The sequence below is a fragment of the Mytilus californianus genome, unplaced genomic scaffold (genome assembly GCF_021869535.1).
Source record: "Mytilus californianus isolate M0D057914Y unplaced genomic scaffold, xbMytCali1.0.p SCAF_5, whole genome shotgun sequence".
Classification (NCBI taxonomy): Eukaryota; Metazoa; Mollusca; class Bivalvia; order Mytilida; family Mytilidae; genus Mytilus; species Mytilus californianus.
Window position 1 is genome coordinate 110227409 of NW_026262701.1, and position 24549 is coordinate 110251957.

The 24549-nt window shown below is 30.8% G+C and overlaps 1 protein-coding gene across 3 annotated transcripts in view; it reads right to left on the reverse strand.

The window, feature by feature from the left end:
* The window catches only part of LOC127700596 (uncharacterized), an 86032-nt gene that overhangs the window by 17967 nt on the left and 43516 nt on the right, over positions 1-24549 (reverse strand). For all 3 annotated transcript variants that reach the window (XM_052204144.1, XM_052204143.1, XM_052204142.1), the window contains exons 7-8: positions 1520-2435; positions 922-961 (exon numbers count right to left, since the gene is read on the reverse strand). In XM_052204144.1, the coding sequence (XP_052060104.1) occupies positions 922-961; positions 1520-2435 (956 nt within the window). The remainder of the gene's footprint in view (positions 1-921; positions 962-1519; positions 2436-24549) is intronic.

Consider the following 24549-nt stretch of genomic DNA (forward strand, 5'->3'; position numbering starts at 1 on the left):
GTGTGTTTGTTTATTCTACATTGGCTAGAGGTATAGGGGGAGGGTTGAGATCTCACAAAACGTGTTTAACCCCGCCACATTTTGCGCCTGTCCCAAGCCAGGAGCCTCTGGCCTTTGTTAGTCTTGTATGTTTTTTAATTTTAGTTCATTTATATGTTTTGGAGTAAGTATAACATCCATTTTCACTGAACTAGTACACATTTTTATTTAGAGGCCAGCTGAGACCCACCTCCGGGTGCGGAATTTTGTCGCCGCGTTGAAGACCCATTGCTGGCCTTCGGCTGTTATCTGCTCTTTGGTTGGGTTGTTGTCTCTTTGACATATTCCCCATTTCCATTCTCAATTTTATGTACATGTAGTTATGAGTCATTATAAAGCCAACATTTATTCTCCTTTGGCTGATTGATGGGTGTTTAACATCCAGCTGCAGATATAACATGTATGTTTAGGACAATTACATACCTAATGTCATATGAATTTACTGTGCCTTATTATACTGATACACTGAGCCTCATTTGTACAAACTAGTTCTAAACTTGATCAGTCAGCAGAAAGACATGTCACAGTACATAGACAAATTAATCTGACCCCATAATGACCATGCTGTTCTCTTACTGCTTAATGTTGCTTACTGGATTTGAAAAGGCATCACACAAACTAGTAGGTTCAGATAAACCCTTATAACAAAATTAACAGTATACCACCCTCCTTCAGAGCATGGGTATCCAGGGGCGGATCCAGCCATATTTAAAAGGGGGGGTTCCAACCCAGGATAAAGGGGGAGTTCCAACCATATGTCCTCATTCAAAAGCATAGATCGTCAAAAAAAAAGGGGGGTTCTAACCCCTGGAACCCCCTTGGATCCGCTACTGATATCATTATACTCCAACCCCTCTTTACAAACTGTAGAAGAACACATACCAAAGTTTTCAGATTCAGCAGTTTCCATAACTGTACCATTCTGTAAAACAAACAAAAACATAGCAGTCTACAGCAAGATTCAAGTCATGTTTCAACACCAACTGTAGTTTACAGATGTATGTGTAATAAATATTTATAGTTTTAGATTTGTCATTTATCATGTGTTTGTTTCTAATTTTCTTGAACTAATGGGGCATGCTGGGTAAAGGTTAACCACAAATTTCACTAATGTTCCACACAATATATATTATCTATTCACATGTATGTAGAATTTGTCAAAACATGAAATCAAGTATCCACAAAAATTATTTTTTCCCTCAATCCATGAAAATTTATACAAACAAAAATAATGGGTCCACAGCAATATAATTTACACTATTTTGTGTGTTGGAAAAACAGATATATATTATTATAATACATGTTTCGTCCGTCATTAAATGAATTGACACAAACCTACCTCTGTACATCTTCTACAGAGATTACAGTGCTCAATAATTACATTAAATATATATGTATATGAATCTTTATGCCAGTTTTAATTATTTCAAAATGACAGTAAGTACAAGTTTAAAACAATTACAACAATGCATAGAAGTACCTGTGTCTTTTCTTCACTGCTGCTAGAGATGTACTGCACCTGAGTTGGTTCCTGTATAAATGGACCAGGTCCAACATCATGAACTACAGACTGAGTAAGTTGAAAGTTCGAAGATTCCTGAGAGTCTGAATGATCATTTTTAAATTTATTTTCTTTTGCATTGCATTCAAGATTATCTATTTCCAGAGGAAGTTCAAGATTATCCACATACTGTGCCACAAAAGTCTGCCTGTCTATCTCACCAGAAATGTCCTTCAAAATATTTGAATTTTTCTTCTTGATATTCTGGCTTTCTAAATCTCCTTTTAAATTTTCATTAGTAGGTTTTCCCCTCAGTCTTAAAGTTGGCATTTTCATAGATCTCATATTTATTGTCCTTGTAGTTAATTTTGTATGCCATTTTAAAGAAGTTGGACTCTGTTGTATTGGTTTTATACCTAAAAATTCAATATCAACAATTTTTTGTCCCCGAGTACTTGCTTTGCCAGTAGGCAAGTCTATTTCTTTACAAATATCACACTTCTGTTCTGTTAACTGTTTAACATGCTTATGTACACACGACGATAATTGACAATTTCTAGCTAACTCACAGTCCGTAAGATCGTCAGTCATATGAATTCCATTACTATTTTTGTTTTCTTCAATTGAATAATTTTTACTATGATCTGCTATTGGATCAAATCTATTTTTAAATTTGTATGTTTCATGACTATTATATACACTACTATTACTATTTTTCGCTTTAAAAAATGTATTTTTCTCATAGGCAGAGTGACTATTAAACACATCATCGGACAAACTGGAACTTGATTTCCCCGATAACATTTCTCCTTTTCTTTTAATACTGTTTTTGTCATAATTTGAACTTGAAGAAAACAAAGATTTGCTTCCATCCATATATTTTCTACTGTCAGTCCTGAAAAATACATTAAAATATATTATATTATTCAACATTGGGCAGATTCATTTTTTTATATAATTTAAGTCAAATTTGGTAATTTTGTTCATCCGATAGTTCTGTGCATTTTGTTGACAATTCATAAAGCAACGCGACTTATGATGGGACAAACAACATTACCCCCAGGCTTTGTAAGTAAAAGGTCTGTTCATTATGAAAGGCTAGTTTCATGTATGTTTATGACTTGTTTTGGCTTGTATATTAAAAAATGCCAATTTCATCATAAATCTTAAAACTTATTATTATTGGTTTTCCAAACTTACTTCAGAAATTCCAAAACTATACTGTTATTTCTAAAATTTGCATGTGGTCTCTCTTTTAGGATTGTATTTTGTAATATAGATAAGATAACATTTGTTTTTTTTTTAAATTCAAGGCCACATATTAATTCTTAAGCAATTGAGAGATAAACTTTCATCTGGAATATAATTATGGTTAAACTAGAAATTCAGGAAAACTGATAACTTATAAATTTAATCTGTTTTGTTTTGTTAGTACTTGAACTGTTCTTTCTCTTTAAGTTTTTTTCTTCTTTTATCAAGATTGTAAATTACTGTCAAATATTAATATCCATTAATAATAAGTTAACTTTTCCACTGCATTTATAACTCTCCTATGCATACATGTATATGCAATATTCATATACATGAATAACCATATTAAATATTAGAATTAACTTTGCATGTACAAAGACTTTTGTCTGATGTTTGGTTGTATTTACTTTTTATATTTTGAAGTTAGTGATATAAAAATAAGAAGATGTGGTATAATTGCCAATGAGACAACTTTCCACCAGAGACCATATGACATAGAAGTTAACAACTATAGGTCACTGTACGGCCTTCAACAATGAGCAAAACCCATACTACATAGTCAGCTATAAAAGACCCCGAAATGAAAAATGTAAAACAATTCAAAGGAGAAAACTAACGGCTTGATTTGTGTAAAAAAACAATGATCGAAATACAAATATGATATACGATATACAGCAACAAACGACAACCACTGAATGACAGGCTCCTGACTTGGGACAGGCACATACAAAATGTGGCGGGGTTAACCATGTTAGCGGGCACCCACCCCTAACCTGGGACAGCAGTGTAACAGTACAACATATGAACTAACTATAAAAATCAGTTGATAAGGGCTTAACTCATCAGATCACAAAAACACAGAGAGGACGTGGCAGGGTATTTATACACTACCAACAATTTGCCTAACGTTTACATGTACATTAAATGCCGCTATATAAACAGTACTTTTAGGAAACATCACTTCTCAGTAAATTAAATGCCGTTATATAAACAGTACTTTTAGGAAACATCACTAATCAGTACATTAAATCCCGCTATATAAACAGTACTTTTAGGAAACATCACTAATCAGTACATTTCTTACCCATGTATTTTCAGTACATTAATTTATATATCATTTTTAGTAATGTTTAGAAAAAGTTGTTTTCAGTACTGAAAATTTCAGTCATTTTTCAGTACTGTAAATTTCAGTCATTTTTCAGTACTGAATATTTGAGTCATTTTTCAGTACTGTAAATTTCAGTCATATGTCAGTACTGAATATTTCAGTCATTTTTCAGTACTGTAAATTTCAGTCATTTTTCAGTACTGTAAATTTCAGTCATTTTTCAGTACTGAATATTTCAGTCATTTTTCAGTACTGCATTTTCCCGTCATTTTTTCAGAACTGCAAAAGTCAGTCATTTTCAAGAACTGATAGTTTCAGTACTTTAATATAGTTAATAAGATATAAATCGAAAGCATAAGGATGATTATGCAAATATGTTCATTATGAGAGTTTGTCAGAAAAGAAGACATTGCTATCTATGACATCAAAATGGAAGATCAATAAAAGGTAACACAATCTTTTTTAGACTTGAAACTATTTTATTTGTATAATTACTTACGTTAAGTGATAATGGACAACTTGCTTTTCATTTAGAAACTATATACAAAGAAACAAACTAAAAATGATTAAAGACATCATAGTGATCGCTAAATGATAGCAATCATTAAGTACGATAAAGCAAAGACCATAGAAGAGGGGCGAAATTAAGATACCAGAGAGACAATCAAAAGTATTCAGGTAAAACTCTATTTTGATTCGACATACTTGTCACCAACTGGGACTATTATACTATTAGTATAATAGTCCCAGTCACCAAGTAGATCTAAAAATAAACGGAGAACGCCTTAGCTAAAAAAGAAAAAGACAAACAGACAAATTGGAATTTTTAATCCGAAAGTATACATGCTATTTTTGTGACATTTCGACATGTTGTCATTAAAAGAAGTTTCGTTGATGTGATTGTTATCAGTTACACAATACAAACCCTTCATCACTCTGTATGTCAAGATTTAGAATCCTGTAATTCAGTGTTTGTGTTATTGTATAAATATCATATTTTGTTTTTGTTTATACGTACATCAGGCCGTTAGTTTTTCTCGTTTAAATTGTTTTACATTTGTTATTTCGCGGCCTTAAAAGCTATCTATGCAGTATGGGTTTGCACATCGAAAAGTCCATACAGTCACTTTTGATTATTATCTTCTACGTCATTTGGTCTCAAGTGTTGTCTCATTGGCAATCATACCGCATCTTCTTATTTTTACATTAGTACAAATTCCGTGTTATGATGTCACAGAGTTGATCAGAATCGATAAAATACATGATGGAACATTTGTAAATGATTTGAACAGCCTTATCGGTAATAAATAATAAAATTTCGAGGTATATTTTTGCCATGGTTGCTGTTTAAGCCCTGCATGTCAAGTGGTTCAGAGAATATTTTCTGAAAGTTAATTGTCTATCAGGTTTTCTGTAGGTTTCAACTTAATTCTCATCTAAATTATTTACAACAGAAAGAACAGATATTTTAGCGTGCATATATCTGAATTCTTACAGGTTTACATGCTGGAATTCTTTCTTTTAACTGACCAAACCTTTCTCTGGTATTACATGGCCTTGATAATATTTCATAGTTTTTTGTGGCTTAAGACACAAATTTGTGTCTAATGTATAAATTATGAAAGTAAGTTAAATAGAAAAAAGTTTCAGAGTCAATGGACCATAACTGATGGGGCCGGCCAAATTATCTCCATGGAAGTACATGAGATGGGAGCTGCATACCACATATCATGGACATACCATTAGTGGTTCCACTTCAACTGACATTTCCTGTTTATAGCATACCTAAGTCTCAAATTTAATCTCTTGTCGAGGAGAGATAAAAACTGTTTTTTTCTGTAATGATGTGCAATAGAGTTATAATGAATAAACATAAATTAAACATAGAAAAAAATAGGGAATGTGTTCATTGGACACAGATGATACCACTGCTTGCATATTATATAAAGGGACATAAGTATTGTGTATAAGTTTCATAAAATTTGGTTGAGATGACTTAAGTTGGAGAACAGAAACAAAAACATTTGTATAGAGGCATCACTCTACAAAAAAAAATTGGTACACTCCCAAAATTCAAACTTGATCAGTACTTTGTTGAATAAGCATTGTCTATAAGTTTTATAACATTTGGTTGTAGTAAACTTATGTTGGATTACAGAAACGAAAACAAAATCAGCATTTTTTCCAGTTGTAAAGGGACATAACTCTAGAACGATTAAAGTGACACCACCAAAATTCAAACTTGATCTGTGTGTTGTGTTAACTAGCATTGTGTATAAGTTTCATAACATTTGGTTGAGGCAAACTAAAGTAAGATAACGGACAGTTTTGAACCAACTTTGGGACGTACAGACTTATATACAGACATACTGACGTACAGACAGACAAAGGTAAAATGTAATGCCCCCTCTGCTACAGCAGGGGCATATCGATGCCTTCTGACATCACCACTCTTCTCAACATCATAGAGTTAATATCTATAATTTCTCAATAAATCAAACAACTTTTTTATCCTACATATGTAATTTTACATGATTTAGCAATATGATTGGATGTACTTCAATTGCCTGTAAAATGATAAGATAAAGAGATAAAGCTTGTATCAGCAACATTATCATATCTTTTAAAAGTGCAGGATTAATCAGTCATGTCACAATGAGAGAGAACTTATCAAGTATACCTCTGGTAAGGCAATAAAGATTAGATAAAGGGCTGTGATTAATGCATCATAATTCATGCTTAACATATCACCAAGGAAAATTTAAATACTTAAATCATTTATGAATAAGCACTGGCTATTTAGGGAAAAAAATTCATAGGAATAAAGTGGAAATTTTGGCCTTTTGAATGGAGATACCCAATAAAGTCTAGCACAAATATAAATGGCCAGAATTTTCACATGGTATACAAAGAAAAAATTCCAACTTCAAATACTTAGGGTTGACCCCTGTATAGACAACTTTTGACTCATAAACCATAAATGTTATATTAAAACTGTCATATATATCACAATGGAAATTATACAAAGAATACAAAGAAACAAGGCTTTCCATCATACTTTTTAATAAAATGTTGTATTGCAATAAAGTGATTAACCTGTTTTGATCCCCTTTTTTGAGGGTCTAGAACAGGCTTTTTTTTATGGTCTTAAACATTGTTATAGTAAAAAAATTCTCATGTTTTGGTTCATAATAACTGAATATTTACACAGTGTCTACAGATATTCAACAACACCATCACACCATTATACCATTATACAAATCAATACAAAATAAGTTTTTGTTTTGCCTTACAGATCATTGACTGCACTCACTGCTGATATTTTACAATATGGTTGTGTTCAAAACCAGATATCTTTACATATATTGATTTATTGTACAGTAAAATTTTCACGAAATTTCTTATGCAAATCTTGTAAAATGCCAAAATGCAAAAGGTTTGATATTGTTATTTTTAGTTTTAGAAATCAAATTTACCAGATACTCATGTACACTGATAAATAAACTTTAATAAGAAATATACTAAACAAGGAAGCAAATGGCTCAATCTATGAGATAGCAATGCTCAGTTAGTGGTACACTTTGGTATTTTTATCAAATTCTAATACAGTTATAGCTTTCATTTAGATTGTAATCAGTATAAATAGATTTAAAAAAAATCTCTGTATGCTTCTTAATTACATTTAAGACCTTATTTCCATGAGTACTATCAGTAAAATTGAACAAAATCATCTCCGTTTTCCTTCTTGAATTTAATATATTTCTTAACAATATCAAGAAACAATCATGCTAAGCAGAAAACAAGCTATTATATGAAGATAATCTAATTATTTAACTAGAGGCTCCAAGGAGCCTGTGTCGTTCACCTGAATTTTTTGTTACAATTGATGCATAAAATAATGCAACCATTATACTTTTGCTTAAGTTTCAGAGCTATAAGCCAAGAACTCATTTTACCATTACATGTATGTTCTGTTTTTAACCATGTCAGGCATGTTGGTGAGCAGGCAGGATCATCAGACACAATTTTAAACTAGATACCCTCTTCATGATTGTGGCCAAGGTTGATTAAATTTGTCTTAGAAGTTTCAGAGTTATAAGCCAAAAACTGCATTTTACCTATATGTTCTATTTTCAGGAAAAAGATTTTTGTAAAATATGACAAAAATTTACAAATAATTGGTAAAAATTGACTATTTAGGGCAATAACTCCTTAAGGAGTCAATTGATAATTTTGGTAAGTTGACTTATTTGTAGATCTTACTCTGCTGAATATTATTGGGTTTACAGTTTATTTCTATATATAAAAATATTCAAGATAACTAAAACCTCCAAAATTTTCTTAAAATTAATATTTCAAGTGCAGTGTTACCCAACTACTGGTTGACTGATTTTAAACCTGATGAACATTTGTACCCATGTCAAATTTACTCTAAATGCTTTAGTTTGAGAGATATAAGCAAAAAACAGGTTTTTACGTTCTATTTTTAGTCATGGCAGCCATGTTGGTTGGCAGGCAGGGTCGTCGAACAAATTTTAAACTAGACACCCTTACATTTTGTATAATGATTGTGGTCAAATTTGGTTAAATTGGCCCAGTAGTTTCAGAGGAGAAAATTTTTGTAAAAGTTAACAACAACAGACTAGTGGATATATAATAGTCTTAATTGCATTCATATGACATCTCTTATTTTTATACAAATATAAAACATGATGTGTAGTCTATGTTAAATTCTTAAAACACATTCACATACAAAGGGTGAAACACAATAAAAGGGACATTTACAATATGTCTTCATTATGTTAGCTATACAGCTAAACTACTTAATACAATAAATACAGTTCTCTTTATCATGTTTATCAATATAAGCCATTGGATCCTTTAGCTTAATTCAAAATTTGAAAATTCTGACTAAAATAATATTTAAATTCAGGTGAGATAAGGGATCCAAAAATTGTCCTTTTCAGAAATTTTGAAATTGCCCTTCAAAAATGACCATATTTTTTCCATTAAATTTATTCAAATTGTAAATGTATTCATTTTCAGATTATCTTAATGCCCATAAAAAATTGAAATAAACTTAATTTTCATATCTATACATTTTTAAATCTATTAAGTGTTGATCATTTATAGCCTGGAAAATATTTTCAGTCCACTACAACAATAAATATTTTTTGTGTAACTACTATGGCTGAATGTATAGATTCTTTGAAGTCTGCCTTAATGTAGCATCATTTATTGCTTGATACAAAATTTAAAAAAATAGAATAAGAGTGTGTCTTAGAATATGAAGGTATCCACCCAAACTTTCCAATTTTCAAAGTTAAAAAGGGGCATAAATCAAGAATGGTAAATGACTCACAACCTATATTTGAATTTTGTCTACCTGTCGTGGTTCTTAGCATTTTGTTTGAGTTTCATAAAACTTGGATCAGGAAAACTTTAGATTGCAAGAAAAAAATATTGCAATTTTCCATGTTATAAAGGGGCATAATTCTAGAAAGGTTATTGACGTACTGCTCAATTAGATCTTGTCTGCGAGTGAGTTTTTATTTAGAGTTGTGTAGGAGTTTAATTAAATTTCTATAAGTCATACTTAATTTAAAGTGCAGAGACGAAAATGGGATGGTCAGACAGTAAAGGGTAACTCTTAATGCCCCTATTGCCTATGTCTACAGGAAAAGGGGGGAAGGGCATAAAAATGATGAAAACAATAATTTGCTTAAAATTCTTGATGTACTAATTTAAAACCAGAAAATATTATTAAAAAACAATTTTGTATCAGTTGGTTATAAACTGAAAAGATGAGTTTTTTTGGTATTATTTCAAATTCATATTATGAACACAATCATGTAGAATTGTTATAGATCTGTATTTGACATTAGAGTTTTTTGTTTGTTTGAAGAATGCATTTAAAAGTTATTTTGATGACCACAAGTATATTCTATGGTAAATTTTCCTTTATTTTTGACTTATTTACAATTCCAGTAGTATGACTGACGGAAAAATATATTTGACTAAATTTTATTCACCTAAAGTATTGATGTTTTCAGAAAATTTATGGAAAAAGGTAGCCAATAATCCGGTTTTTCATTTATTAAGAATGGTGGTATTATTTTTTTCTGAATATAAAAGATATAACATTTTTCCTATAATTTCTTTGTTTGGTATAATAATTAGTTGATTTTGGAATTATAATAGTGCTTTAAAGACTTGTTATATTTTATTAAAGACATATATTTCCAGAGGTGACTATTACCAGTAGTGTCTGTGACCTGAGCACTTGCCTAACCAAATACAAATTAGAATGTAAAATTAAAATGTAAAACATTTCCAGTAGTTTTTTCACTTACCAAATAAGTTTTATAAAAATCGAATATTATTGATTGAGGATAACAATTCTTTTTCAATTGTGCTGATCTCTATTTCTTACCCCAGGTGCAAACTTGGACTGTTCCCTTTATTGTGTTTAACCTGAACATATAGCTTAACTATATAGTATGCCCTTAAATCAGGAATTAAATTGTTTATAATTAAAACGAATTTTAAATCTGTTAATAAGATAGACACCATGTTTATAATTATGACGAAATTGTCTAATAGATTGGTTTGTAACCATGGAACAGCATCCACCATTTCTACAATCATGAGATACAAACAAAGAGCCCTCAATGATATTGTAAGGCAAACTTTTTCTTCTTGTGGTGAGTGTAAGGCTCTTGCAATGGAATAAGGGATCTTCCTGGTGAGGTATCATCAACAAAACAGTAACATCTGAACTGGTTTTGCAGTCAATTTTACCATAATTAATCTGAAAAAGAACATTTTAAAGATACTTTATCTTTCAAAAAAATAACAACTTTAAATTTGAATTGTTTGCATAATTTATGATATTTTGCATCTTTTACAACAATTGATTAAGGTAGGTGTAAAAACTTTTAGATTCCAACCAATAAAAATCCATAAAAAAAAATCGTTTATAAGCATTTATTAATGTATCTCTACCCCTTGGTATCAGTTTATTGTTTAAATTCTAAAAATGAACAATGAACTTATCAAAAGGAAAAATTTTCATTATTGAGTGATTTATCTGGGGAAATACATTATAGGTGTGTAACATCTGATTTTTGTTTTTGTTTTAAATCACCCGGAGATACACAGATTAGTTGTTAAACAGACATGTTTATGTAATAATTTTTGATATTAACTTAGTGTTTTCATCTTAAATTGAACATGTTCATATCTCTAATATGGCAATCATTAGCTTGGAACTATTGGACAATGAACAAGCTCCAGGGTTTAATGGTATTCATCCTCATATTGTATTATTTCATACTGCACTCATTCTATTTGAGCAGTCAAAATGCGTTGACTGTATATTTCTTTGTCACATACCGTCACTGACCTGATATCACTTTTCCTCATAAATATTTACCTCTTCAACCTGTTCTTGTTTCCAATGTTACAATGATGAGTGGAACGACTCAAACTTAATTATTTCTTTTACATATTTTGGAAAAACATATTTCATTTGTTAATAATATTTGTTTGAAATCTATAAATGATTTATGTATAGTTGATAATTTAGTCCATACTCAAACAAATTTGTCCACCATCGATTGAGGGTTTCAACAGGTAATGTACAGTTCACTGTGTTGTATATTTCTCCGCCTGATATGAGGCCTTTTAAAGGGCGATTTTTCACAATATTTGAATCAAATAAATAATATTAACACATTAAACAACAATTGAAAATGTTTTTTTCTAGATTGCAGAGCCTCGCATTTCCCTGTTTCTAAGCCTCATCCTTATATCGTTGAAATGTCAAGTCAATGCACTATTATTGTCTATCTATCATGATAAAAGCATGTGAGAAAATCACAGTGAACAAACTTGTCTGGAATAAAAAAAATGGCATACTTACATGGTCATCTAATTTAAAATAAACAATTTCTCCAATGTTTAATTTACTTCCATCCTTCCTTTTCATGTTTCTGATTTCGTCTCCTACATTTCTTTTCACTCCTATAATTTGTTCTAATAAAAATTGTAAAATGTCAATTTATTTAAGAAGACTATAATACATTTAAGTGATATCTGCTAAATTATTTAAGAATTCAGTTTTATTGTATAGAAAATGGTGTTAAGTGTTTCAAGAACAGCTGAACATATATTTCCTTACATTCTTCCTTTTTAACTTATTTATTGACTCATTAAAATACTAGACTTTGACTTCTAATGATTTGACTTTTAATTGTTTAACATTACAGGTGCCATTAGTTAAGGAGAATAGGCTTACAATTCTATAGCATCTGATTTCAACTCCCAGTTTCTTGTGGGAAGTCATAATGCCTAAAACTTTAGCTTTCAGTGTTTTGGTTTATAAATTTATCCTGCAATTAGGTGTCTTATCATACATTAACAGCCCAACAGATATCAACAGGGTGTTCTGTTGTGCAGTTTCAGAGGAGCTGCGATGACAAACTGTTGCAGAAGTGTATTGAGGCAAATAAGTTCAAAGGGGCATTACTCCTAGAAAAAAAAATTGAATCAATTTCTTGTCAATATGCACACCTTCAAAGTATGTCTTTATTATCTACCAGTTTCATGAAATTCTGGTGTGTGGTTTAGAGGAGTTGCGATGACAAGAACAGGACTGATAGACTGACAGAAGGACAGACAACGGGTCAAAAACATGATACCCTCTGCAACTTCATTCAAAGCTTGTAGCAACTTTAAAAAAAATTATTGTATCCAAAACTAAAATCCTACCATCTTTTTTCTGTGTCCTATTTCCCATTACAAAAGTTTGAATCCGTGGATGATTTATCTCTTCAATTGTCTGTTGTGCAGGTTGAACTCTGTAAAAAAATATATTACTTTTAGTTCCCCTGTATAAACTCGATCAATTCACTCACAAACAAATAAAAGTCCGAAGTTTGTGAGTGACTTGGTCCAGTTTCTACACCAATAAATTCCTTTAAAAGGTGTTTACTCCTTATTATAAGTTATATGGTTTGCTACTGACCCCTACCGATCCATAGAGGGTTAGTAAAATCCAATCAAAACGTGATAATTTACCCGCCGTGCGATAAAATTCTTTAGAATTGGAGATAAGGAATACATTTAACCATACTCATAACCCATATCACACGTAAATTGTATTTTTGTGAAATTGAATAAGCCTAGCGCAAGAATATATATGATGGTTAACTAAAATATATGTACTTCGTGAATTTGCTATCTGATAAAGAATAAACTACAAAAACTCTTATTATCATTCAAAAAAATGTTTTGTGTTTATTTTTTGATTTAACAATTAATGCTAAGTGAAAATAGATTTTGTTAACCTCGGTCCAGATTGTGTTATCATTGCCACCATCTTGTTTACATTGGTTATGAAAAGAAGTTAGGTCAATGTCGTCTATCGGAAAAAAAACAACATTAAGAACAACTTCTCGAAGTTTTCTCGACTAATCATATCAATGTATTCCCAAATATGCAAATCATATAAGAATTATCACATGATAAATGCTGTCCTATACCTTTTCCCATTTGAAAACCATGTCCCACTGTCAATGATATGGCAAACTTCCTCAACATGAGCTAACTTCAAAGCTGTGTCTTTGTTGGCATTGTGGTGGTTTGTAATGCTCTGAAAATGTTTGACTATACCACACCAGCTTTCCCCTGTCTCTAAAATAAAAAAAATAATTATACAATTGTAGGTAAATTGAAAAATATGTCAAATTAATAAGTTGCATTATATAACATTCAGTTCTTAATTTTTACAATTCTGTGTGGTCTGAGTTGTCTTTTTGTCTCTTCATCTTGAACATGTCTTTCAACAATTCCGGAAAATTTTTTTTACTTTTCTCAATTTTGAATTTTTTCAATTTGAAAATCGTTTTAACAATTACTTGACTACATGCTTTTATATGCTGGAATATCAATCCTGTTAAAATTCAACCAAATTGTAGTTTGTTTTAAAAAAAAAATCAACTGATAAATTAGTACTAAAAAATCCAAACATCTTGAATAGCAAATTAACAAATAATCAACAGCTAGGTGTATAAAAATAACATTTATTAACTTTTACCAGTAGTATAACCTATAGGGACCCCATGAAGTCTGATTTGTTGCTCAGTATGAAGATTATGGTGTATTTTCTGTTTTTTCAATGTTTCTGGAAACTGCTTGTAAATGTTTTCATTAAATTGGTACTGCAGATCACCCAGCCTAGTGAGTTCCGATTCCAGCAATTTCATTTTGTTACTCAACTGAACAATCTGAAAATATAAATATAATAATAATTACTAATGAACCACAAACCCAGTGCTGACATGAATATTAATTATATTGTCATATGTTTAAATTAATTGTATGAAAAAGTATGAATTATTTGAAATACGAAGTATTTTCTTATCCCAGGCATAGATTACCTTAGCCGTATTTGCCACAACTTTTGAGAATTTTGGGTCCTCAATGCTCTTCAGCTTTGTACTTGTTTGGCTTTTTACTTATTTTGGTCTGAGCATTACTGATGAGTCTAATTTGCTCTAAATGCTTTGGTTTCAGAGATATAAGCCAAAATCTACATTTTACCCCTATGTTCTATTTTTAGCCATGGCGACCATCTCGGTTGGTTGGCCGGGTCATCGGACACATTTTTTAAAATAAGTTACCCCAAGGATGATTGTGGACAAGTTTGGTTCAATTTGGCCCAATAGTTTCCGAGGAAAAGATTTTTGTAAAAGTTAAGACAACGGACGACAGATGCCAAGTGATGAGAAGAAAGGTCACTTGGCCCATTGAGCCAGGTGAGATTAAAACACATTACTATAACACCAGAGACCATAATTCTGTAACTTTTAGAACCAGAACTAAATGCAAAACTTTAAATCAAATATAAAATCAGTATCTTTAAGCACGAAAAAAAAAGTATGGAAAGCTCATACATAGGTTATTTAAATAATAATTTGTGTCACAGTAAGTACTCATTGAAATAGTAAATTATGTGTTAAGCAAACATCAAACTTTACTGTATACTGCATAACTAAACTATTGTTTAGCAACAAACACCAAGAGATGATATGCTAGTTTTCATATGTAATGTATACCTATAAGGGTTTACTTTTATAAATTATTACTTGGATAGAGAGTTAAATTATTGTCTCATTGGCACTCATACCACATCTTCCTATATCTATCTACAAAGAAAACTAGGCCAATAAGTGCCTAATTTTCTGGCAAGAAGTAAATAAACAATATAAGGTCAATGTCAGAAAAATATAAACTTTTTTGTATGAGGCTGAGAAACTGGGGAAGGGTGCAACTTAAACTAATACAATGATAGCTTTTCAAATTGTAACACAAATGTCCAACTTATTTTCATCTCTTAATGAACCACTGATTGTGGAGAAAGTGTTCCATGATGAAATTGACATTGCACAAACTATAGCTGTGTTACTTTATTTAAGAAATAAACACAACTAGTTGCAGTATAAATGAGAATATTTTCCTAAGAATGCTTCCTTTTGCTTATGTAATATAAAACAATTTATAAATAGTTATGATACTTGTAAGATAGTTGAACCTGTTAGTTTTACCTACCTCAGACAATAGACACCAAAGTTTTACTATTTCTTTACTAAATCCTGCGTGATGAACTGTAAAGGGTGCAAGTTGTACCTAGATTTAGAAATAAAAATGCTCTATATTAAATATACATTTATGCAGTATTTTTATTATTTCAAACAGATACTGCATATAGTAACACTATTTTACTTGTTGATCGATTAGTTAAAATAGTTACAGATTACAATATGTCTATATAGTTTTAATCATAGGATTAAAAACAAGAGATATTTATAGATTATCGTTGATCATCTCAAGAGATTGATTTTCTTGCTTCAGCTGGACGGGGAAAGTAAGATAAGCAATTGAGTTGAGATGACCAATGATAATCTCTTTATCGCTATTTAGCCTATGAAGATGTTGTTAATTTCCTGGACAACAGCACATGTTCCCTTAATTTCTAGCCATAATTTTCATCACTCAACTCTATTTTCATATCACTGATGACTCCGCTGAGAAAGGAAATTATCAGTCAACAAGATCAAAGGAAAATTCATAAAATAGCAATAACAGTATATGTTCTGGAAAACTGGAAAAAGCAAGGGTATATCAGATGGTTTTTTTTAACCCTAATTGGAACCTCAACGTACATTAATTGTTACTATGATACAGTTCCAAATGTGTAAGATGTTATTTGCCATAGGTTTCATGGATAGATGCAAAGTGATGATTATGACAGTCACAATATTTTACATGGTCTGTTTCTGGATTCAACTGCAATTTCCCATGCATTGCTAAGTGATAAGTAACACTCAATTGAAATCACCAATCCACAACTGATTCCAGATTTCTATATAAAACATATAATTCTTGGATTCAGCAATTTAATGAGTTGGCACTTACAAATGACCTGAAGTCTTTCCCTTGGCTTGATTTGTGATATTTCACAAAGTTTTCTCCACATTTGTGATGAAAGCCCTTCCAGTCAGCTGCATTTAACGTTAGCTGTAAATTTTCCTGTAAGAAAGAACCAGAAGTATTAAAAGAACCAGAATTATCTTCAACTATCCTTAGCCAGCAACAAAACGGTTTTGATTATGTAATCTTTACCAAAAATGTTTTATCAAAGATTGATCTTAAAGTGTGCTGTGTTACAAAACACTTCATAAATTTAAATACAATGTATAAACATTTCATAAAGATAAACTGGCTTTTTATCAGCTGGAATTCACAACTGTATTCTACAATTTTCCAATAATAGAGACAATTACTCAGGATCCATTAAAAGTAAAGGGAATACATATTGTAAATTCGCCTTTTCAGAATCTAGAGGACTATGGGTAATCTCATTGTTCGTACACCAAAATGAAAATAAATTTACGTCATTGGTTGCATTTCTATTGTTTATCACGTTTTAAACCAATCACAACGTTTTGGTGTACGCTATTGTAAATATTACCCTGAATGCATTAGATTCTAAAACGGTATTGAACTTATTCTAACATTTGCATAGCTCAGTCCAAAAGTCTCAATGGTTAAGTTCAAATATGTATTTCATATTTCATAATTTGTTTCTTTAATGGACAATAGTATATGTCAATTTGATTTCAATGTATGTTCAGTAAATAATAATTAATAAATATAAAAAAGAAGATGTGGTATGATTGCCAATGAGACAACTCTACGCAAGAGACCAAATGACACAAAAATAAACAACTATAGGTCACTGTACGGCCTTCAACAATGAGTAAAGCTTATATATACACATTAACTTATGATCAATAATCATTAAAATTGAGTTAATTTTTACATTTATAATTTATAACTTGCTTTCATAAATGTAAGTTGCAGATGTGTCAGTATGATAACATGTTTTCCATATGAAAGAATTTAACAACATTATGTGCCATTATGTGTTTGACCCAATAGAAATAATTAGAACATAGACCTGTGAAAAAAAAATTAAATTGTAGGCATCCAAAAGAAATAAATCAGACTATTACATAAATAAATTTTATAGTATTTAAAAGAATGATTAGCATTAAAACAAAAGATATCAAGTCACAATTACCTTCTGCTGGTCAGTACAGTTGCCTAGCATACATTTTAATAGGATTGCAACTTCTCCTAAGTATATGCAATGAAGCATATCTGGAGGAATGTCCCTGAAATTATAATTAAAAAGAAAACAATAATTAAACAGTGCAGCTGGTTGTTTAGCTTTAGTAAAACTGTGGATTTCTTGATATCATATGTGATACCAATTGTAAGAATATTTTTATTGCAGTTTTATTATAAATTATTGATTAAATCAATAATGAATCTTGATTTAGGTGTAACAAATTTACAGAATACAAATATATATGGTTCTTAAATTAACTACCCTGCACCTGTACCTTATGATTTATTGTTAACATTACCGTAATCCACAACTTCTGTCTCGGAAAGTTAGACATAGGGATAGTGATCCAGCGGCGGCGATGCCAACTAACTTTTTAAAAGCTTTATGATCTAAGAAGTTGGAAGACATGCATGTTTCATACTTTGTTTATGCCTCATGTTCATAAGCTTTTGCCTGTCATACGTCCATTGTCCTTAACCTCACTTTCATGGTTCAGTGATTATTTGAAAAAAAAAGTTCAGATTTTTTGTAATGTAAACAATTGGCAGAGCTCAGCATTCTCAACATTCCTGTGTATGTGTGGGCATCACAATATATATGAAGTGTGCATGTCCAAAGCTAAGTTTCAATTTTCAGTGCATGTAATTGTTTTTGCTTCTTGTATATATAACTATAAAATGATTATATAATATTGTAATTCTAATAATGCTTTCACACCATATATAATAATATATAATAAAGTCATGCATACCTGTGTGGATCCCAATGAGCAGCTTTGTTCATTTCTTCAGCCAATATTTTCTTTTTTATCCCAGTCATTGTTGATGTTTCTGTACTATTTTCAATCTCTTTTAGAATTTCCTCAGTTTTATTTTTTGTTCTTAATTCTCCAATAAGTAAGTGGTTATTTCGATACTGACAAAAAAAGGAACAAGATAAAATATATATGATTAATTTTTAGTCATTGGGTTTTTGTAAAAAAAAAATGTGATCCAATTCAAGACCATCAAATATAGGACCTGAATAAATTAGCAGACTGGGAACATTGATGGCTCATAAAGTTTAATGCAATTTTTATGTAACAATTTTTTTCATTGGCTAAAAGTTACCATCAAATCCACAGTTGACCAGGGGTAACTAAGGAGGGACCCGCCATTTTGAATTGATTGAATCAATAAATGTTCAATTACTAATATCATCGAAAATAAAACAACACCTACCTCGAATTCACTGTTTTAAAGTAATTTTATCCGAATTTGAATCGCAGAGGTAACGTAATAACCTCCAGTTTGTAAGTTTTCATTTGTATGACGTCACGTTTAGCCATGACGTCTTCGCGCCAAAATCATTCATGAAGTTTCGCAGAATTTATTTTGTATGTCAAATTTATACATTTTTTCAAGCTTTATTGTATTATTTCTTTTTGTAATGTATTAGAATCGGAATAACAGTACTGTAGTTAAAGAGTTGCTACCGTTAATTTTGATTTGAAGGCCGCAAATCTCCGTTTTACTGTCTCCGCTACGCGTCACCAGTAAAACTACATTTGCAACCGTCAAATGGACAATTGAAGGTGGCAACTTTTCAACTACAGTACTGTTATTCCTTAAATGCAATGTCATTTCTATCAGCAAGAAATGATAATGATCAAATTCAAGGGGAGATAATAAATATTTAAACAGGTTGTTAATGCAAATCAGTCAGTTTCAGTGCTATTTTGTGAAATATCAAGAAAAGTTTTGATGTATATTTACAATTGGTAGAGCTAAACATTCTGAACATTTTTGCCCCTTTCAGATTTTCAATATTTATAACAGCTTCAAAATAATAAACAAAACTTGCTTTTTACCCTTATGTTCTATTTTCAGCCATGTAGGACATGTTGGTTGGCAGGTGGGGGTCATCAGACACATATCTTAAAACAAGACACCCTAATAATGGCTAAATAGTTTCATAGAAGAATTTTGTGAAAGTTTAAGAACGATGGCAGAAATTACCAAGTGATGGCCATGAGGGCTAAAAGAGGATTTTAGTTTTTGGACAAGTAATCCAAAAGAGCTGTAAGCAGTGTTCATGAACTTTTGGGAACTGTTTATAGCTATTGACATGAATTTCATATTGTATAAGTCATAGATTTAAAACTGTGTCCTGTAGACCTAGCTTATTTCAACAGAAGAAAAAAAGAAAACAATTTATCATATGTCAATAAACCTTTATAATATATTACACAGCAATGGAAAAAAGGAAACCTGAGACTATTGTTGACTCAGATACTATTTATCAGTGATAATATTTATCATTAATTGTCTTACCCTGCAAAATCTACAGTTTTCTTTAGCTGCAGCACCCATGTGGTGACAAAATTCTGAGGCCATACTGTTGTCCATTAACCCAACTGCTATTTGGGATGTTACAATAACATTTTTATTGTAAGCTGCATCATACATTACTTTTCCTTCACTAAAATTTAAATACATTGATCAAGTTTGGGATTTCATGTATTCTGATTTGACTCAAATTCTCATATTTGATTTATAACAATGTAAAATATTTATCCAAATTATAAAAATTCTAAAATAAACAATATAATAGCTCGATAATATGTAGCTTCGTTTCTTGTGTATTTTAGTCTAGACGCCATATAAATAACTGTCAATTGGACCACTGATAATAAGCGATATAAATCATAGCGCTATAGACAGTTAACCAAAAATCAATGCAAACAATTTGAAAGAACAAACATTAAGCATTCATTGTACATAGATATAGGAAGATGTGGTATGAGTGCCAATGAGACAACTCTCCATCAAAATCACATTTTATAAAAGGAAACCATTATAGGTCAAGGTACGGTCTTCAACACAGAGCCTTGGCTCACACCGAACAGCAAGCTATAAAGAGCCCCAAAAAATGAATAGTGTAAAATCATTTAAACATGTATATTTATTTAATGAATTGATTAAGGCAAATTAATTAATATTTTTCAATTGATTTGTTTTATTGTCCTATACAAGTATATATATGGTTTAGGTGGGGATCGGGCCCATAGTGTTCTAGTTAACCCTTCCCTTATTCAGGCCCCTTAAAATACCCCAATGCACAAACGAGAGATCGATGACTCCGCTAGACATGTTATTGAGTTCTTTTCAATGTTTGTCTCTGTTCAACCTAAATCTGATCAAACAGAGATGAAGTACTAGCCATTAGCAACTACCACCTTACAGGTGTTGCTCTACACTGACCCTCTCTTGTAAAAATAAACACATCAAAGAGTCTTTTTCTTGAAAGTATATTTTTTTTTCTATTTTGCTAATTAATGTTTACAATTACTAAAACATGTCATTCAAATCATTCACCACAGGTGTAACGAATGACCCGTCTTCTGGTTTTGTTACTCCAATGAAATGATGTGATGATTTCTTCATCTTTTCAGAAGTTGGTAATCCTGCCAACTGAAGAGTCCACACACTTAATGGGTTCCATTTTTTTGACCTGTATAATGTTTATATAAGTAATTGTCTTATACAGTCTAATGAAGTTTATGTAAGCAATTGTAGGCTTGTGTACACAGCTTTGATCATGTTGATCAACAATGAAAAAAATCCATACAGTATTTCCCACATGAAAAAATGTCACTATTCAACTGAGAAAACAAAATGTTTAATTTATAACAAAACAATTTACGAAAAACAAATATGGTTTACACTAGTTCAGTGGTTTCATCAGAGAAGATTTATTTTCATATTTAATGATAGATAAAGAACGATCCACAATGACAATAACTTTCACTAACCCTTTTGGGGGTATTGATACCTGTTATCAAATCACTATTTTAAAATTTAAATAATTTTACAATTTCTTGCATGTTTATACTCTATGTACCTGTTACCACTTGTGTCATCTACAAATATATTTATAGGAACTGTGTATATGTCCATGTCTAGCTGTTTTGACATCTCAATCAGATTTTGTACTCTTTCAACATCATCACCCTCATACACCTAGTGAAGAATAATAGAAAGTGAAACAAACATCATCCAAAATACACTAAAAACTTAATTGATTTTTGACCTAGTTTTCTCTCAAATTTTTTGAGAAAAAAAATAACGTTTCATGTATTTGCCTCATCTCATCTGTCATGTCATCTGTCTTGCTGAAGATAATTATGTCTTTTTGATTCCATAAAAATAACCATTCAATAACTTGACAAACAGATTAATGAGTAATGTTTTTGCTTTCCCTGCTAAAGTACTTACTTTTTTGTATAATGATTAGTGACTGAACATATGTTTTTCTTTTAAACTAGTGGCATACTTTTTTTAAAATTTATTTTATTGGTAATTTTTGTTTTAGTAATTACTTATATATAGACGTAGTGTCCCGTATGAAATAAGTAGTAGGATTCCACCTAGACACTAGTAGGAATGTAGTAGGAATCTACCTAGAATCAAAGATTCTGTATAGAAAGTAGACGGACAGGGAAAATGAACAAAATTCTGACTGGATTTTTTTATTTTCTCACTAGCAAAATCCTACCATCTAGCAGGAATTTTAAAAGTCTGTATGGATTTTTTTCTGTTTTGAAAATCTTAAGTGGGAATTTAGACAGGAAATATGATTAGATTATTCATTTTCCTACTACAAGATTCCTACCAGAATTTATTTAATCCTACTAGAAAATGTTTTTACATGGAATCTTTTTAATAATCTTAAACTGGATTCCTGTTTGCTAATGACACAAATTTTGCTGTGTTGAATGCAACCAAGTTCCAGTTCACAAATTCAAAAGTTGGAGGGTAGAAGAATGAAAAGTTGTGTTGGAACACAACGCTGCAAGGATCAAACAACTACAATATTGAAATATGAGAAAATATGGCTCATTTTGATTGAAGGTAATTTTTATACTTTTAATATGAAATTTGTTATCTGTTTGCCAATATATATTAGTTAATTCAACAACAGTGCATAACTTTCCTCATTATTAGTTCATAACTCTTTAATTTCATCTAATCAACATTTTTGTCCATCTACATATATAACACAATTTCTAACTTGAATGCATCACAGTTTCCTCATACATTTCAAAAGTCATTTTTTTTTAATAAATCTATTCCAGACATTTCCTTTGTTCTTTGTTGTTGAGATTCAAACTTAAATGATTGACCCAGTTGTGTATTTGTGAATATACACTTACATTTTGTATATTTTTAGATTCCTACTAGAAAATATGTTTTTTCTATGTGGAATTTGAAAAATTCCTACCAGGTTTTCTAGTAGGAATTTTATTTTCCCGCCAAATTATTCCTAATAATTTAAATATTCCTGGTAGGAATATACAATATTCCTACTAAGAAATTCCTGCTAACTAAATCTTGATAATTGTAAAGAAAATCTGTACATATTTCAATATTTTTAAAATTCTTAACTTTCTTTTCTATAAATAAATAAAAAATTTCAAAGAACCATTAAATTGTTTGTGACTGTTGAGTATTTTTCTATTATAGCCATTATCTTTGACTCATGAGTTTGAATGTCCCTTCGGTATCTTTCACCTCTCTTTTAGACTTAAGATAACACTTAAATAACTTAAAGCTGATGAAACAATTAAGTGGTAGGCTGGTATAAAGAATAATAGAAAAATAACATTATGAACTACCTTTGTAACTGTATTGCTGTGTTTTTCTTTGAAAGCTGCATTTCAATTATACTAGATGGCTTTATGTAAAAGATGTCTTTGTCGGTATCTTTATTAGAAGACTGAAAGAAAAACATTAAAGTTTGTCTTTAATCAATATAAATTGCCTCTCCTGGTCCCTATATTAATTTCCAAACCCTTATTAGAAGACTGAAAGAAATAACATTAAAGTTTGTCTTTAAACAATAAACAATTATGGCCCGTTGAAAAGGTGAATATCCAAAATTGTCAACACGAGAAGGTTATTTCAATGAGGGCGCAGCCCGAAGTGAAATAACTTTTAAGGGTTGACAATTTTGGATATTCATGGATTCTAAGGGCCACAATTGTTTTATGATATACCGAACTAACAGTGGAAGGGCATTTAGAACACTTACTATCTTCTTTACATAACAAACACAAGCTGAGGTTTGAAAATACATTTGTGTTCTGGAATTTCTCGAATGTACAACAAAGGTAGAATCTTTTTGTTAAATATTGATGGCCCTGAAAAGGACCGTTTATAAGAGATTTCATTGGCTGCTGGCACTCTAGTCGTGTCCAAAGCCTTATTTCCTCGTCTCTCGATAGGCTGTCAGTGTAACGTGAACGATGCCATTTTGTTTATTTACGTCTGTGACGTCATTTTCATGGGAGATAACTCAAGTGCAAATCTAGACTCTCAAAAGGTTATTCGCCGGTGAATGATAGGGTCATTCATCGCTGGTGTAAATTTTAAGGGTTATTCGTCCTCCCTTGCAATTAAATGAAAATTAACTGAATTATTCCATGTCACATGATAAGGTGTTACCCAATAGAATTGTTTGTCATATATGTAAGGTATAATAATATAAATTGCCTCTCCTGGTCCCTATATTAATTTCCAAACCCTATCATTTTATAATCTATCCATTATTATAATTCAAACAAGGAAACTTAACTGCACAATTCATGCACAAAGCAATAAACAAACAAAAATGACAAATATGGCATAATTATATTCATCTTACAGCTTTGTAAGATATTGAAAAGTTCTCTGAAATTCTTAGTATCATAATTTTCTGGTTTTTTGTTGAAAATTTAGCATGGTCATATTAGCAATTTGTGATTGTGCTATGGAATTTTCTCTTTCTGACTTTTCGATGTTCATCTAAAATTTGTAGTGGTAAAATCATGGCAATTTTTTTTAAATAAGTAATACATTGTACATTATAACATACATACATTTGTAGGGAAAATTTCATTACTATCCATTTTCAATTAAAAGTATTCTAAAA